At 40.9% G+C, this 18,242-nt stretch overlaps 1 protein-coding gene across 1 annotated transcript in view; it reads left to right on the plus strand.

Annotated features, from left to right (window-relative positions):
- pdgfc (platelet derived growth factor c) overlaps positions 1–16,783 on the plus strand; it is a 43,547-nt gene extending 26,764 nt beyond the window's left edge. The window contains exons 3-7 of the mRNA XM_070836969.1: positions 766–958; positions 5,648–5,828; positions 14,141–14,348; positions 14,589–14,809; positions 15,671–16,783. Of these exons, the coding sequence (XP_070693070.1) occupies positions 766–958; positions 5,648–5,828; positions 14,141–14,348; positions 14,589–14,809; positions 15,671–15,784 (917 nt within the window). The 3' untranslated portion in view covers positions 15,785–16,783. The remainder of the gene's footprint in view (positions 1–765; positions 959–5,647; positions 5,829–14,140; positions 14,349–14,588; positions 14,810–15,670) is intronic.
- Positions 16,784–18,242: the final 1,459 nt, after the last annotated feature.

Here is an 18,242-nt window from a genome sequence, read left to right on the forward strand (position 1 = left end):
TTAAACAGAAGAATATATACATAGAAATATTAAGGCAAAGACTTATTTTCATGTTCAGCTGTTCCTCTGTCAACTGATTTCTGGGCATTCTCGATATTTAACATAACCTGTTTAATTTGTGGCCGTGTACGGTCCTTTTCCACCCTTATTCCAGCTGTTATTTCAGTCCTGACCTTCACACCTCATATCTTCCCCTCAGCCCCTCGTGTTTATCAGAGCAAAGCCCTCAGTGCTTCTTTTCACGGGCCACGATGAGGTCTGAGGCTGTTTGTCTCCTCACTGAAACGATCAATAATGACCAGAATCCCTACTTTTCCTTGGATTATTCCTTTAGATATATATCAAGACTTTGTCCAATTAACAGATTTGCTGTCAGTGTTTTTTTTTGAGAGGATGTTGCTTAAATATGTAAGTTACACACCCGGAGGTTAAAGACAAAGGCAGACAATTATTTAATTATGTTCTTGTATAATAATGTGTTAATAATGTAACATGTAGGTTAAATGTTTTAGCAGGAGCCAGATATGTCGGGGTTTTCCAGACAAGCACGTCTAGGTTGACTAAAACAATCTGGTGTTCCTTCTTTAAAGTCTCACCTTTTATCTTGGATGCTTGGTTGATATTTCACACTATTCTTTGTGCTTGACATGTTTATGTTTCAAATCACAGGCTTGGTGTCTTCTCCTAAATCAAGCCCTCATCAGCGAAACAGTGCATGGCTGATCTGAGCCAATCAGACTGAGTATAGTGTGTTTTCTGTTTTAGGAGTGCAGGATTCCCATCAGGAGAAGATCATAACAGTGTCCGGAGAGGGAATGGTCCACAGCCCAGACTTCCCACACACCTACCCCAGGAATATTGAGTTGATGTGGAGACTAGTGGCGACCACTGACATGAGGATCCAGCTCACCTTTGATGAGAGGTTTGGTCTGGAGGACCCTGAAGATGGCATTTGCAAGTAAGACCATACAGAATAAGATTCATACTAGTATCCCAGTATAAATGGTTGTAGATCAAAATACAATCTTATCAGTGTTACTTACATGATACCAGCACAAATGTCATCAGCCTTGGATTTTTATCATGGAATTGGACAAACTTAAGTTGACTTTCTATCTTAAACAAGTGTTATATTTTGTCACATTATTTTGACACATATATTGATGTGTTTTCTTTGTACGTGTCCTTGCACTAGGCTGAACGAGCAATGTGTGCTAAAAGGTTAACAAGCACCAGAAAATTGGGATATTCGGGCTCCTTGATCATTTTCCTGCCAGAGTCCTCCTCCACTGGTTTGACAAAAGTGTCCTCTTGATAATTCTTCAAATTGACCATTTTATTTTAAAAGATAAGAAATAGTAGCTTTTATTGTCTGAATGAAAATGTTTTCCATTACACTCGATGAAAAGGATAACCTGCTACAGCAGTTATCTGAAGCAGTGCGCAGTTTTTCATTATGAGTTTCCCCTGCTTGCTTGGCCAGCTCTCATCAAACGGAGACTTCCTCAATTGGCATGCCAGATATGCGTTGGGCCGGGGTAAAGACGTGTCCTGCCTGTGTTGTAGTCCATCTTTAAAGATTTAGAGCCAGAGTGTGGCCATTTGTGAAATTGCCTTTGGTCTGTCGTGGCGGCTCGTGAATATTGAAAACCCAGCAGCAGAGTGATTTGTTTCACCCAAGACCCGTGATGACGTGGTCCAGGCCAGCATATTTTACTTGATGTAGTCGATATGTTTAGCTGATCATGTGATTGTTCCAAAGACACGTGCCTCAGCCTCTGACCGGTAATACATAAACACAAACACACACACATATGCAGTACATCCTCTTCTTTGTCGAGGAGCCCATTTCAATTACTTCCTGGGTTTGCCTCTGTTGCCGTTCAGTTTAAAAGGGGGATCCTGAGCCCCAATGATCGATTCACCCTCAGTGCCCTGCTGTCAATAGATCACGACTGACTGGTTAGCATGGAGGAGCCCAATCACTTGAAGGTGGAGAGGAGCTGGGGGAGGGTGACCTCGCTAGTCACTCCTGGAGAGCCCTCTAATGGATGACAAAGTGAATGACAGTTCTCTGCAGAGCTGACAAGGTTTAGATGTTGGACACGACAGCGCGAGATGAACATGCATCATTTGAGAAATTAACTGTGCATTTCTGGAAATTAAAAGAGGACGTGGCCGTGAATCAGTATGCCTCTGTTCCAGTGACAGTTCCTGGGCATTCTACTTCACTGATCAATGAGGTGTTTGTGATCCAGATTTGGGTCCAGAGTCTGTGTTTGCTGCTGATTTCATTATCTAATGTGTTGCAGCCAAAGATTCATGCCTCTGTTTCACATTCTACTTCCTGCGTTCCGTCTTTGTTGGCTTTGTTACTTATCAGAAACTAAAGAGCAGCATGTGAGCGCAGGTAATTCGAGCCCCCAACGCACACCTCTACGGTGGGCTGGGTTAATGTTGACGAATGAGGTTAGTGTTGCTGCTGAAACCCCGTGAGGGAAAGTTCCACAGTGGGGCAGGGTGCAGATTGACAACTTTTGTACCGTCCTGTCTAAACAAGACTGCACTAGTCAGCGTCCTCAGGGAGAGGGGCTAGAGACAATAACAACATCCTTTTTCAGGGTCATGCAAGTCATCGCCACGTCTACCACTCCAGCTCTCACATTTTTCATTCTCTTAACCCCCCCCCCCCTTTCCCCTCGCAGAGGCCCAATAGGTTTTGATCAGATCCCAAGATACACACTCTTGGCAGGGTTGGCAGACAGATGAATGCAGCATGCAATCACAAGCAGAAACAGACACACATTCACAAGTCTATCTACTGCACTTGCATTAACAAGCCTCTGGCCTAGACTGCATATCCACTTTATCTTTCATGTGTATTTACACATTTATTCGCAAAACTTACCCTTAGACCTTCATTACACTGATATTATACATTACAATGTTATTCACATGCAGCTCTGAGCCTTGTGCCAGTGCACAATGTGATGCAAATAAACAAGAATGTAATCTCCTGTCCAGTGATTCACGGGGATGGCAGGGGATAAGACAAACAACAGTGGGAGATGTGTTTAGCTCTGGTAGCAAGCCCGGAGCGAGAAGTCTTCGCTAAGATGAGAGCGAGGCTGTGCAGTCGAGATGCTCATCTGCTATTCTGTTTGTCTGTGGCACGATGAAAAGCATTCTTACCAAATCCACTGGAGGAGAGGCATATTGGAGAGGGGGATTGGTCTTGCTGCTGGTTGGCATGGCAGCAGAGTCGTGCTTCAAGGCTCGCACACAGGACTGCTCTCAGAAAGGCATTTATGCTCACTGTCTTTATTCTGAAAGGAGAAGACTAAAAACAGCCTTCGTGTTGCTTATCAACATCATCTCAGTGGTAGATATTGTACCTATTAATAATGTACAAGGGGAAAAAAATAGGTGTGCACAAGCTTTATGTTTGTGCATACTAAACACAGTTTCCTTACAGAAAGGAAATCCTACCTGATAGTGCTCTATATAAGATTTCTTTGTTGTACTGAACCTGTTCGCTGCGGCTGTACGTAGAGTTTGGTATGTATGTCAGTGCATTTGTAAATCTGAGAAACCGCTGTTCGACATGGTGATTCTGAGCACATGGCGATGTGTAATGATCAGGGCATCCTGCATTATTGATGAGCCATCTGTCAAAGCTTTCGAGCTGTCTGGGGTTTTTTTTTTTTTGTGTGTGTGTTTTTGAAGCTTCTCTCTTCAGTGACCATTGAGAAGTCAGATAGAAGTTAAACTGATATTTTATCCTTTTCCAAAATCATTTAATGCCAGTCTGGTTTGCATTCATTTAAACTGTGAATGTGAATGTTTTTGCGAAAGAACAGTTTCAGTTTTACCTTTCCCAATAGGTTTGTTTATGCAGATTACAAACTTTCTGTATAACTTTCCAAATCAAAGGCAACACAGTCAGTAAATTTATCGACCCCCCTCCCCTTCAGTTTATTTAACATCACAGAAAATCCATTTTTAGTCTTGCACATGTCCCTCCATGTTGTTTTATTGAAACCAGCTTGAACTGAATCTGTCAAGCCTGTGCAAAATGTAAACAATGTCCTTGAAATCCAAATATCCGAATTGGCAGCACTGAATGAGAGGTTAGCGTGCCTGTTGACGCAAATGGCAAAGTGATTAATCCCAGACTGTGAAGAGTCAGTGAAACAAGGCTGTATTGAATGCAGCACAGCCACTGGTTACACATACAGGTATAAATAATAAAGGCTGAACTCCTGAACCGCGTGTTTTAAGTGCTGAGGTTGGTCGATGTTAGCCTTGGCACACCAAAGGAGTCTGGAGCACGGCCATATGCTTCTGCACTTCATACTGTTTACTGGTATTATGGGCTTGGCAGGGTGGCCCGTGCAGAGTGAGACTGTCATGTGATTACAAGGCCTCAAAGTTTGATCCCCGCAACAAGCAAAATGCTTTTAGTTACATACTGAAATGTAATTATTAATTAATTACATTTCCATACTTCTATTTTATATATTCATTGTGGCTTACAACCGGGACCTGAGTGCGAAATTTTGTACCATCTCATGTGTAAATGTGTGCTGGTATGACAATAAAGTTCCTTGAATCCTTAAGTAACTACAATTATCATTTTGTTTAGTCATTTTAGATACAATCTTTGCCACCAACAGCCTCTGCAGTTTTCTGTGATTAATATGTTTATAGACAGAAAAACACTGTAGATTTAAACTCTGGTGCCGTTCGGTCCCAGTTATGTGGGTTATTTCTGTGGGTGTCGTAGATTAGTTAGTAGACAGGGAAAATAATTTTTAATTTTTAACATCCGATATAATAAAGGTAAAGGTAGGTACAATAAAATAAGAGATAAAAGCACATTATGGCAGAGTTATGTTGCGACATATTTTCATGCAGTTGCTGTGTTTTATGTTCCAGACCTCGTGGTCTATCCAGGACAAAATGGAAATCATGTAAACTTAATGATATACAATGGCAGTTTTCAAACAACTGAGAATTAGTTTTTGGAGTCTGAGTTAAGAGGCCTGCAGCTCTCCCACAGTCAACATGCAGTACACCGTAACAAGCTCAAGGTTTTTTTAATTAAAAACTATATTTCAATGACAACATGTGGTGTCAGTGTAATAGGCCTGTCAAAAGGCTGCCATCAGCAGCCATAACCACTAAGTAGTAAGAACAGCTGCTTATGCCGCACTGTCAACCAACCGGAGATCTGCTCTCAATTCACTGGCAATATCCAGTTCATTTACTGATTTAATTTAGGTAGAAAATAACGGACACAAATCTCATCTGACATTGCTGAGATATTGTAACCTGCTGTTTAAGATATTTATTTTCTGTTTTTTTTTAATGAGGTTAACTTTATTTCCCTGGGCGGCTTTATTGATATTAACAATCTCACCCTCAGTAGGGCAAGACGACAGCACCAAGGCAAACGTTAAAGGTGCTGACACACGTACACACAAGTGTAGAGGCATGAAAGCTAGTAGTAGCTAGAGGTTTTGGTATGACTCAGACAGACTGTTTCATGATAATGGGACACAGTTGCAGAGTCCTCCCAGTATCTGGTGATCTCTCAGACGCTAAAATAATCCGTTTCTGCCCTTCCTCTCTCTCGCTCCGCCAGATACGACTTTGTGGAGATAGAAGATCCGACTGAGAAGACCATCCTGGGTCGCTGGTGTGGGTCACAGTCGGTACCAGCTAGTCACACTTCCAAAGGCAGTCAGATCAGGATACGCTTCATCTCTGATGAGTACTTCCCCTCGGAGCCGGGATTCTGCATCCGCTACTCCCTTCTGCCTGTGGTACGTACAGTATCAATGCATCAATGTCATTGCATTTCTCTGCCTCCATCTCCAACTTCAGGGACCTCACATGGCTCTAAGCAATGCCTCGCCATGCAAGCACAATTAGAATAATTTGCTTGTTGCATAACATGGTGTCTTAATTTGCAATCATCCATTTCTGTTTATGGGTACCCGAGGTTTTTAGGCAGCACTGTGGAGAAATTCTCTTTAAGCACTCTGGAACATCTGGCAGCTGCACTGTCATTTATTTTAGTTATGAAGATGCACACAAGCCAGAAGACTTGGATACACTTATATACAGACAAAACAAAACAGCCACAACCAAATGGTTTCAAAGCTTTGTCATTTTCTCATTTGCTGGGGCTAGTATTGTTTTCATTTTAAAAACGATCAAACTAATATGTTCTATATAAAACCACGAACCCTTTGAACCTGTACTCTATCTATAGATCGAGTCCGACTGAGTCTGACGGTCTCAGTGTCACTAATGGTGTTGCTTAAGTCTGAGATGGAGAAAATAAGTGGCTTCACATTCACAAAGAAGTCCTCTGACCCTCGGGGGGGGGGGGATTCATTCAAGCCCCTGAAATGAAAGTAGGAATTAAGAGATAGAAGTGCTTTTTGTGTGGAAAATTGTCACGCTGCTGCCTGTCTGTTTCATTTTCTGTCCGTGTTTTATCATCACATACAGTAGTTCAAAAGTAATATCCCCTTTTATGTGTTTTTACAGTACCCCACTTTACACAGATAACCATGTCATTTTACTCTGTACTTAGGACTGAAATGTATTTCTAAAAACACATCCAGTCCTTCTCTCTGCCCTTTGCTGTTATTCCTCCCCCTCACTTCTGTTTGCCTGTAACACAGACTACTTCCGTCCCTGGCTACTTTTTCGTTTCCATTCACCTTTCAAACTTTTGGCTTATTCAATAAAATGTGTGTGCATAGCATAAGCGTGAACTCATTCAGTACATCACCGGCTTCGCTAAAGACCAGTGAAGAGCACATAGTACTAATATTTGTTAGAGCACACACACAGTGAATGAGCGAATGACAAAGACAAAGCTTTGCCTTTCAAGCCTCATAACCTGTCACGTAACTTCAAACATCAGCTTGATGATCAGACTGAACTGCCGTTTCGTTTCACTTCATTCATTCAGCCTGACATTTCTTTCATATTATCCAATTTCTTGTTGGCAGGGAGGGGTTTTGTCTTTGTGGGTGACTATCCATGTTGCCAATCACATTTTCATTTAACACAGAAGCTGCAGATATGGCTTCTTAGCAGCACTTAATGGTATAGTTTGAAGTAGGTTAGTATGAGGTATTTATCTATGGTTAGTGAAGCCATATTACTCTGTTCCAAGCTACCAGACTCAACTGAAAAAAGAAGTAATTTTTCCTTGCAGAACATGGGAGCTGGTCTATCACTGCCTTCATCTCTTAGTTTTTGTTGTTGTTATTGTGTGACTTTGGATTGATCAATACAGCAAAAGATCAACAACTCCGTGAGGAAACATTTCTGTGCTTGTCAAAGAAGTTGGGCACATTTAAAGTGAGAATGGATGGATGTAACGGCTTCAGTTCCCTGTCCAAAATGGCCACATGACAGTGAGGTAAAGTGGAGAAAATATTCTGAATATAGTGCTCACTGAAACTTATAGTGATTTTTTGTTTTGTCTACTGTAGGTATGAGTATGAATAAGTACCTCACACAACCCTGTTTCAAAAAATCAAAAAATGTCTTTACTAAACTATCAGAGAAGTAAGCCATCCAATCTCATCCATACTTTGGCCATTCTTTCACAGAGCTTTTTTCCATAGCTAGTTAAGTAGCTAACTCTGTAAGAGGAGGATGCCCTCATGCTTATCATGCTTATCCCTTTTTTTTTCTTCTTCTTTTTGCAACCAAGGGAAAAACAAAAAAAAAAAAACTGAACAAACTGAAAATATGTGCAGTGATTCGGTGGTAAAACTATACTAGCTGAATGTTACCTTACTGGAGAAATTACAGTTGTTTGGCTCCATCCAACAAAGTCTGGAGAAACATTAGAAACAACTTCTGTTCCTGTGTACTTCTCGCCATCTTTGTCTCGATCCATCCTCTTCTCTCTTCTCTTTCTCTTTCACGTTCTTGCTTTTTTTTTTTTTTTCCGGTCCTGATCTTTAGACCACACACACAGAATGCTTTCGTTCCCGCTGACAAAAGCCAAGAGATAAACTGAGGAGATGACTGCCATGTTTTAACCTGTCATGTTTTAGTTCTGTTCACTTGCTTTAAGTAAACAGCTCTACTTCTCATTAATCCCTAAGGGCCTGCAGCGCTGTGATACCTGACAAGCACAAATAGGCAACTGATCGCTGATGGTGCTTTGTGTTCTCTCTGTAACTTTTTTTTTCTGTTTCAAAAGCTTTTTTTTGGTCTTTTTTTCTCACACACATTATTATTGAATTCTGTTTTACCCTTAAAACCCAAAACAGCACTGTTGATAGCAGCACTAACTGGTTGACTCAGTGATGTAGTGTCACAATGACTGTCCAAGCTGTCTTCCTTAAAATACAGATGTAAGTTAAGAGTGAAAAATCAATAATTTCATCTACTACAGTAGCTCCCGGTGATAGAGTCAATACACTAGTGCAGAGGGCTAAGTTACTGAAAAGAAGGTTGCTCAGACAATCTAGAGTAATGATCCTTGTCATGTTGGGAATGAACTGTATCAAACTATACATCAAACTAAATGTTAACCACCAATAGACTACTTAACATTGTTAAGACCTTTCTTTATCTAATGGATTTATCCAAAAAGACACATTTACAAGGAGTTACTTAATTCCAAAATCCCTGAAAGTGTCATCCAATGATGTATTATTACTTTATTTGAGCAGCAGTCCTTGATATTCCATCCATCCACTGCTTATCCTTAAGGGTCGCGGGGGGGCTGGAGCAAATCCCATCACAGACAGCCATTCACACCATTCTGGCTATGTAAAGTCACCAATTAACCTAATCTGCATATATTGGGATCATTGGGCAATGATATCCTTTGAAATTTCACCATAAGAGTACGAAAATGATACATGAGTTTCAGTGATTCAAGTAAAATTAAGTCAATTTAACGTATAATCATACACCTTCTATCGTTAGACACTTGATTTGGATAAAGAAAACCTCCCTATGAAACCCTGTAACTTATCTAGCTCTGCCATTTAAAATCTTTCAGCTAGCTTGGTTATATAATCTATGCTGTAGCCTATGTTAAAAAAATATTTACATTTCTGAAATATTCTGAAATATAATATAAGTGTGGATGTTTTGGAATTTAAAAGTCAAATTTACTGCTCTTATATTGCAGTAGAATGAAACTATTCTACTGTGGTGTTCCAGTGTGGTGCCACTAACCATATGAAGGAACTATGGGTTTATCTTTCATATTCCAACTCTAGAAGGTGCGGAAACCATAAGGTGGAAAAGGAAGCTATGGCCTCTGCACGTTCAGTCTGGTTTCCCTTTGAACTTTCCTCCGACAGAGGAGGAGCACATTAGAACAGCAGCACTCTGTTTCCTTTGTGGTCAACCAGCAGCTACTGAAACCTCGTGCCACGCAGGGGCCAGCACTTTAGTTTATATTTAAACAAGCAATAATTCCTCCCCACCACTTCCACAGAATGGAAGGGGGGGATAAAAAGACCCGGTCTGTAATTCACAGGAAGAGATTTTAGGAAAAGTGAAAGGGCCGAGGCAAAGGGGTTGTTAAAACACAGAAGAGAAGGAGTCTGTTGAATGGAGTGTGAGGGCTGTTGAGCGGTGGGTTAAAGGAGCAAACAAAACGTACATCATTGTCTCTGCGAGGTCTCAACCCAGAATTAAACCCCACTGCTACCAAGACGTGAAGATCGCTCTATCAGCTTTGTTTATTTAATGGATTGAAGAGAGTTCCACACACTGGGATTGAGATCGGGCTGAAGAAGCGAGGAATAAACTCCTTGTTAAAGCGGATGGCGATGACTGGCAAAGCCATGCAGGAGGCCAGGAGGCTTACCGTTGGCATGGTGAAACTGAGGTCTGTTTTTACACCAACCTCAATTGCAGTGTGTGGCATATAGTGAGGGAGAGAAAAAAACACTTTATTCACGCACAACAGACCTTCTTGCTTACTCAAAGATGTCTTGTGCAAGGAAGTGGTTTGCGACTCCATGTAAAAGAGAAGATATTGTTTTCCAGAGCTCTTCCAAGATGCTATTTCAGAATTTTCATCTCAACATAGTTAGCTGAACCTGTCATTTTAGTTACCAGAAATAAGGCCATGCGGTTGTGCTGTGCGAGAACAAAGAGAGCTGGAAATGAGGTAATCACAGCTTGAAAACAAGGTTATTTCTTGAAGGGCAGAGGGGGTTCAGCGAGTTTGACAGCGATAAGAGGTACTTTAAAAGCTTTCGCACTTTGATTCTGTCGTAGGCCATTCTAGGGGAATAAAAACACATTCCTCCTTTTACCATTTACCATCCTTTTCAAAACACATTTCAACAAAATTGTACACTGAAATCTTGTTAAATATCCTACTGCTACCTGTGTTCATTATGTATCTGCTTGTAGTATCTCCACTGAGTCTATATATACTTTTTCTGGTTCAGCCATGTTATCAGAAATAATTGAAACTAACAGGAAACTCCTTTTTATTAAGGCTAAAGCCAAAGAATATAATATAGGTTTGCCACCATACGTTTGAGTTTAATACCTTGAGTCTAGATTCTCTACAGAAGGTTGTTCCTAATGTTAAAGAATTAGCATCACATTAGTATCACATAAATTGCAATTTGAGCTATAGAAAGGTTATTATGTGCAGAATTATGCAAGGAAATATTCTAATTTAGTCCTAGATAGTTCCAAACAACATCAGAATGCTTTATTTTCCTGATCGTGTAGAAATAAAGGTTGCAATTTCTAAATGTGCTTCAGTTACACACAAAAGACCTAATCGTACCCTACACAATGTTGCCTGTAGTAACACTGCTACACTGTTATAGCCTTAATTCAGTTAGGGGACGATTGGACTCGGGACATTCTTCTCGCTGTGTACCTGCCCTGTAAGTGTCAGCTTTCAGGGAACAAGCAGTGTTGCACATGCTAATGCTGTTGGTGTTGTATTGTCACACACCTACAGTAGACACAAAGAACATACGTGCCTCAATGGCCAAGGTACATCTGTCACCTCAACATGTTACATCCAATCAGCATCCTCCGTGTCATCCATCATAAATCAAAAAATGTCAAATCATAGATCTAGAATTAGTTATAGATTGATTTTGACAGCTAATCCAACAATACTGTGTGTGTTCATTAATCAAGTCTTTGTGAAACTTGACACATGGACACAGCTCATTCATGCCAGCTTGAAGTTGGTGGTCCATTTAACTACTTTGTTCATGAATTTTTAGATGGGAGCCCTCATCTCAGCTACTTATAGCATGATTCACACAATCTTGATGTGTCTCTGAGGGATTGCTTGGCTTCTCTATCTGAAGCCGAGCTAGCAGAGTGCCGCTAATTGGGGGAGTGTTGCACCGTCGACATTCACAAGCTGTTAATGGCTTCCAGTCCACACTGTTCGCCACTGCCAAGGCTCAGCTAATAAGAATCACAGCTCCCCTCTGTTGTCTGGAAATACTGCTCAGAGAAAAGGACTGTTCAATTCACTCTTACTTACACCTCTACGACGCTGTATGACCGGTCCTTTCTCCACAAATATTCCTCTCACAGTTGTGTCTGTTTATCTCAGTAGGTGCCAAATAAACCGAAGATATGTTCAGCGGTTATGAAAGCAGCCTCATTAGAATGAGTCAAATCTGTGGCATGAGCACAGCTGTGCATCAGCTGTATTTTTGTAGCCTGTGGTGCAGCCATGTCAACCCACTGGCATCTTATGTTAAAGTCTGCACCACACATTTGGATTTTGAGAGTATTGCACAGTTTGTAAATCATATGGCTGTTTCCTGTGTGACACCAATAGTGTAAAAATGCCATTACTGATTTCTTTTACTGATTAATTGCCTGTCTTTTTCTATTCAGTCAAGGCAAAGAAAGGAATGGATCCATCTTTAATATCTCTTTTGGCTCCACTGTTGTAAATGGACTGTACTCGTACAGCGCCTTTCTAGTCATTTTGACCACTCAAAGCCTTTCTGTAAGAGGCTACCAACCCTGCCATCAGGAGGAAGCTAATTTGGGGTTCAGCGCCCAAGAACACTTCATCATGCGGTCTAGAGGGGCCGGGGATCAAACCACCAATCTTCTCATTGGTGGACGATCCACTCTGCTTCTGGACCACAGCCGCCCACTACTGGTTCATATCTGTGTTCTGTGTTTGTGTGAAATAAACACTTTGAAATACATTTATGAAAGCCACTTGATGAATAAACTTTGTCAAGGAGGATTTACAGTGTTGTGAATGCTAACATTTTTAGCATAAGAAGTAAGTTTGTGAATAAACCTCAAATCCTTGTTATGTTGGTGTCTGATGAAAAGAAAACTTTTCCTCTTCCAAACCCCATTTCTCGCTGGATTCCTTTCTAATTCACCCCTTTAAGTCATCAAAGGGTAGATACACATTCCTGGAATCATTTTTTTCTGTTCAAACATTTCTGCCTCTCCAAAAGCTTAAAGACCCAGCTGCCAGCAGCCGATGTGTTCAATGCTCCGCGAGCTGCATTTTTTTTTACAAGTGTCACAATGTTGCTTTCTACCTGTCAGTCACATAAGATTAGAGAGACCAGCGAGCTGACATGTTGGACAAACGCAGCGTCACAGGACTGAAAGGTTTAACAGATTAGCCTCTTCTCTCGTGGGAAGACCAACACCCCAGGTATCAATCTTCTCTGTGACTGCGCGCTGTAGCCTGGAGGGCTGGGAGTTTGAAACAAATAATACTGCCGTGTTTGGAAGCTGGAGGGACAAATGTTATTGCAAACTGGGCAGACGAGGTGACGCAGATGTGATCACATTTGACAGCTTGGAAGAATTATGCCATTTGTTTGCATTTTCCTCTCAATTTCAGTGCATGGAACAATTACAGATTTAGTCAATATCACATGCTCCTTGTTGGAATTCAGCTGAATTCACTGTTTTTTTTTCCTCCACCAGAGATTATAAGTAGTGTCTCGTCTTTATATGAAGGATCACAGGCTTAAGCTGAGGCGGGTACACATCCAACATTCCCACAGTGTTGGCTGCAGTTGAAAACTGAGCTGCCAGGTGGAATATTTGATTAAATATTCCATATTAAGTTGTCTTATATCAAGGAGTGAGCATTAGTGATGAGCCCTAAACCAAATATAGTGCCACAATAAATATAGGATATAAGATCCCTAAGAGTTGGTTGGTACTTTGTCTCTGTAAATCCTCAGAGGAAGTGACCAATAATTTGTTAAGGAGGGTAAGGAGGCGCCACTGACAAAAGACCACAGGCTAATAATCGTTGAAGAAATCTTCTTAATGGAAAAGCTGATACATTATCTTGAGACTAAAGTGGAAAGAGAAGTGGGGAAAGGGACATTATGCATGATTTAAAATTGGAACAGAGTTGCAGAGTATGTGAATCAATTTCTCATCGCCATTCCCAAATATTGTTGTTGTTTGTTGTTAGTCATTGTCTAAGTATTATCCAGTGCAGAGGCCAGTGGGGGGAATGCTCAGTCTGTAGTCTTCAGGAGCACTGGTCTCAACTCTTCCACACATTAGCAGGTCTAACACATAGCTCTTAAATTAGGCTCCAGCTGGCCTGGACTGTCATAGTTTCTGTTAAACTCAACTCACGTCCAAACCACTGTAGCAGTTAATGAGCCTCAACCCAATTTAAACCCAATTTCTCACTGTGACATAAAATGTACCATAGCAGAGTCAAACTCTCCTTCTTTTCGTACCGTAACATTTTCTTTTTTTTTTTCACAGTGTAGAAATAAAATATATCTTGTCACTGCTGACAAAGTTGTTCCCCCTGTGTAACTTTTCCTGTTTTAATACCTGCAGCAAGCTTACAAGCTCTTAAATGTCACAGAAAGTGGCTGGTCCATAAGTATTCTGAGGCAGTTGGCACAATGAGGTGGTTTTGGGTGTGGAGGCTGCAGTATATGTCTCACATAAACATTATGTCGCTCTGGTAGAGAAAATAAGACAATTTCAGTGTACATCAAAAGTCAAAGCCTATGAAAACATGACCCTTACCTCTAATACATTTTTCTATTGTTACCTTCCAGATAACTACTCTATTTTTTTTCTGTCTCTCTCTCCATCTCATCTGCTGGTTTTCATGCAGAGTGTATCAGAGCCTGAAGTCCCCGCAGTTCTCCCTCCATCCCTGCAGGGTATTGAGCAGTTGTCAGAAGCCGTAGCAGGAATGAGCACCATGGAGGAGGTCATGAAGTACGTGGAGCCGGAGCGATGGCAGGTGGATATGGAAGAGCTGTACAAACCTACATGGCATGTGCTGGGAAAATCATTCATCCACAACAAGAAAGCTAAAGGTAGGACATTTTTACAATTAAATTAAATGCAAAGTCTAAGAATATGCATGATAGTTTACAATTGCAGTACATACATACATACAGTGACGCATAGACACAACAAAGAAACACTTTAATATGTGTAATGTTAGGAATTTAAACTAGTAAAGAGTGCTATAGGTGATGGAAAAAAAATGTGAAAACTGCAAAGTTTGTTTCGACAGGAGGTGATTCTGATCATGGCTTCTCTGTGTTTTTGAGGAGGAACTGATCTAAATCTGTTGAGGGAGGACGTTCGACTGTACAGCTGCACTCCACGCAACTTCTCGGTATCCTTGCGTGAGGAGTTGAAGAGGACAGACGCCATTTTCTGGCCAAGCTGCCTCCTGGTGAAGCGCTGTGGCGGAAACTGCGCCTGCTGCTCTCACCGCTGCTACGACTGCCAGTGTGTGCCCACCAGGGTCACAAAGAAATACCATGAGGTAAACACCAACTTCACACACTGACTTTACCTCCAGGTAACAGAAGCTCTGAGACTCATTTTTGGATTTGAGCGTATAAATTGAATCGGCACTTTGGCCTTTCCCCTGATTAAAAAAGAAATAAATCATTTTTGTAATGATGAATGTGGTAATTACTGTTGCATTACCAGCAGTAGCCTCATCTCTGCTCTGAGAAAACAGAGGGAAATGAAAGCTGACATGACACATTTGTTCAGTACATTCAGTTTGGTGATTCCATGTGCTGTTATTTATTACTGCAGTCGGGCCAACTTGATCTTTTTACATCACACCTACTGTAGCAGCAAATTTCTTCAAAAATCAATCTTGACATTGCTGTATAAAATACAATAGTCATTTATGCCCCTGTCAGTTGCACAATTCAACTTCTTTATTGCCATATGCACAACAATTACAGCCAGTGACAACACATTCTTAGTTCTCAGGCTCCCTCCAGCGATGCTAACACGAAATGAATAAGAGGAAACTCGTGAAAGTAAAAATGAGAATCTAAGACTTGAAACACAGGTGTCTGGTGTGAAATGTGATAGTATTGACTTGTATGACTTGGAAACTGAGATTTGGAAGCCAGAAATGTAAGCATCTGATGGGATTAAATCACTGGTATTATAAATATCAAAACGCTTCATGCAATGTGTCAGAATACGACATTTTGTAGGCTCTCAGTGAAAATCTTAAAACGAGGTAAAACTCATTGATGTGTTTACAGAAATTCACAGGTACACAAACAGTTAAAATTTCTGAGTAACCTTCCCATTAAACATACTCCACATGATGCATTTGACGTCCAGCTGTTAACTAAAGCCGCCTCCTCTCTGACAGGCTCTGCTGTTGAAACACCGAAGCGGTGGCAGAGGTCTGCAGAAGTCCTTGACAGATGTGCCCTTGGAGCACCATGAGGAGTGTGCCTGTGTGTGTAAAGATGACTGGGACTGACCTCACACACATGTAATAGCTGCCACTGGAATCACACAGGATGTTAGAAAGGAACCTATGTTCTGTATCTCATCCACTTCCACTGGAAGCTAACAAGATTCTCTCTTTATTCCTGTTGTCCTTTCGCTAATTGGATTAAGCAGAACAAACTGGAATCTAATAAATCTCCTGAATGGATTTGACTGCTGTGGAATACCAGTAGTTTCTCTTAGTGCATTTTAGAGGGACAAATTTCACTGGAGCAGATCTGGACTATTATGGTGCCTATGTGCTGGGAAGACTACATTCTTCTGCTCCTCAGAGATAAGAACATTGAGGCATTTTTGCCTCTTCCTCTTGAGGTCTTTTTTAAAGTTCAACCAGCGTGGGCTGATACTGTCATAGAAAATGGGAGCTTTTTTGTTCAAGGACTTTTTTTTATGTCTATAAGTGAGCTGGCTCCAGCTGCTTTACTCCTTCTGCCCCTCTATTATTACCATCAAGGCAAAGGAAGATGCTTTTTCATGCGCAGTTTTCCTTTCCGCAGATTTAATCTGTGGTGAAACGCAGCCACTGCATCGCTCAAATGCCTTTCTAATAAGACTGTATTATGTGTAAATATGTCATTTACATTTCTTTTCCGTACCGCCATGACTTTTCTACCAAAGATTCTCACCGAGGAGTTGCACACGTACAATCAGTTGGGTATTCATTACAACGCTTCATTTGACCCATCTCAGCAATGTCAAACTGCTTCGTTCAGGAAAGCCAAGTGTCAAGCAATTCTTGCTTTATTTGATATTGTTCATATTAAATATTTATTTGTTTAACGAGAGGGAAATTTAGGTCCAAAATGTCTTGTTTGCTACCCGTGTCCCTGTACAGTAGTATTAGCCCCCAGTTTTCACTGTCTCACTGTAATTTTACATTGCCATTGTGTCTTGGATGTTTTTCATTTTCTATATGCCGACGTTATTTATCTCTACCTTTGCAATAATTGTTTGTGTATTTCACTGTATTGAACATCAAAAATAAATTCTTCTGTTTCTAATTGGAGGTACAGAATTTGGGACTAGTGAACAGTAAAGAGGGCGCAGAGAAGGCGATGTAGAACAATAACCAACGAAATGTTCCCCAAGAGCCTAACCTTCCAGTACAGCATGTTCATCCCAGCAAAATCAGAAAAACACAGTTAGACTTAAGTTCATTATGTTAAATGTTAAATTAAAAAGCAAGGTGGGGGGATAAGAAGGTCATTTGCATGTCGTATGTTGCCTTAAATTATGAATCAGATTTTCTGTCAACATAAGATGGAGGGGGGGTGGGGGGGGTACATAATAGTGTGTTTTTCTCTTTATAGTGTTCTTCTAAATGGAGTGTACAAGTACTTTACAGAAAATCCACAATAAAGACTCAGTTTGGATTAAATGAACACACACCACACTACAAAAAATACGAGTGAGTTACCCAAGGGGGGCCTAAGACCCTTAGGTCCTCATTGGCAAACTTTAACTGCTTGCTCTGATTTAATTCCATATATGTCCATAGATAAAAACAAATATTCAGCTCCTTAATCACAATAAGGAATCGGTTTGACATCGTTAAAAGTTTGCTGTCAATTTTAAATTCACAAACTATTGTGGCCTTGTGTATGAATAAGTAAGCGTGTGTGTGAGAGAGGGTAGAGAGAAAATAACTGAGAGAACATCACATTATTTTTAACAGTGTATTTAGGATTTTGTACTTAGGGTTACTCCTATTTCTTATCATATCACTGTTACTGTATAACAGTACAGGCTTTCCCGTAAAAAACCTAAACAGTAAGCACTTCTCCTGTTAGCCTTATCTATCTTTGTACTTTATTTCCAAAGCTCCTTATCAGACACTGAGCAGCGTTGTTCATTCTCCCCCCCCCTGGCCATCAGGTCACCCAGGAGGAGGTTCTCATTTGTCCATCTCACGCTGCTGTCCTGACCAATTATTCTGATCTAATGTGCGCCCTGGCAGGCATCTGTGGTGACGCCAGATGCTACTGCATAAACCCGCCAGCTCCCAGTGTGGTTTTTATAATATTAAACAGACTGCCTTCCTTAGCCGGCACAGTGTTTCTTTACAGAGGAAACCTCAGTGCACTGGCACAAGATGTGACACAGCATGAGTAGTTGGTCTGGCTCTAAGTGTGTTTGTGTATGAGTGAGTGTGTGGATGTGTGCAACTACAATTCAGGAATTGACGCTTCCACCCTTCACCCACATGCCCCTCTGCTCATTTGCCTCCTTTGCTGTGAAACCGAAGCAGCCTCAAGCAGGCTAGACCGCAGCATCGTGGTGCAATTTAAGTGTCTCTTCTTAACGCAAGAAACAAAATTTTAATTCATTTTGTCTTGCAGGAAAAACACACTCTTAACCAGAACCGAACTTAGAAGTTTTGCTTTAAAAAAATAAAAATAAAAACCTAAGTAATTAGGATGAATGGTGAC

This window comes from Pempheris klunzingeri, chromosome 9 (genome assembly GCF_042242105.1).
Source record: "Pempheris klunzingeri isolate RE-2024b chromosome 9, fPemKlu1.hap1, whole genome shotgun sequence".
In the NCBI taxonomy this organism is placed as follows: domain Eukaryota; kingdom Metazoa; phylum Chordata; class Actinopteri; order Acropomatiformes; family Pempheridae; genus Pempheris; species Pempheris klunzingeri.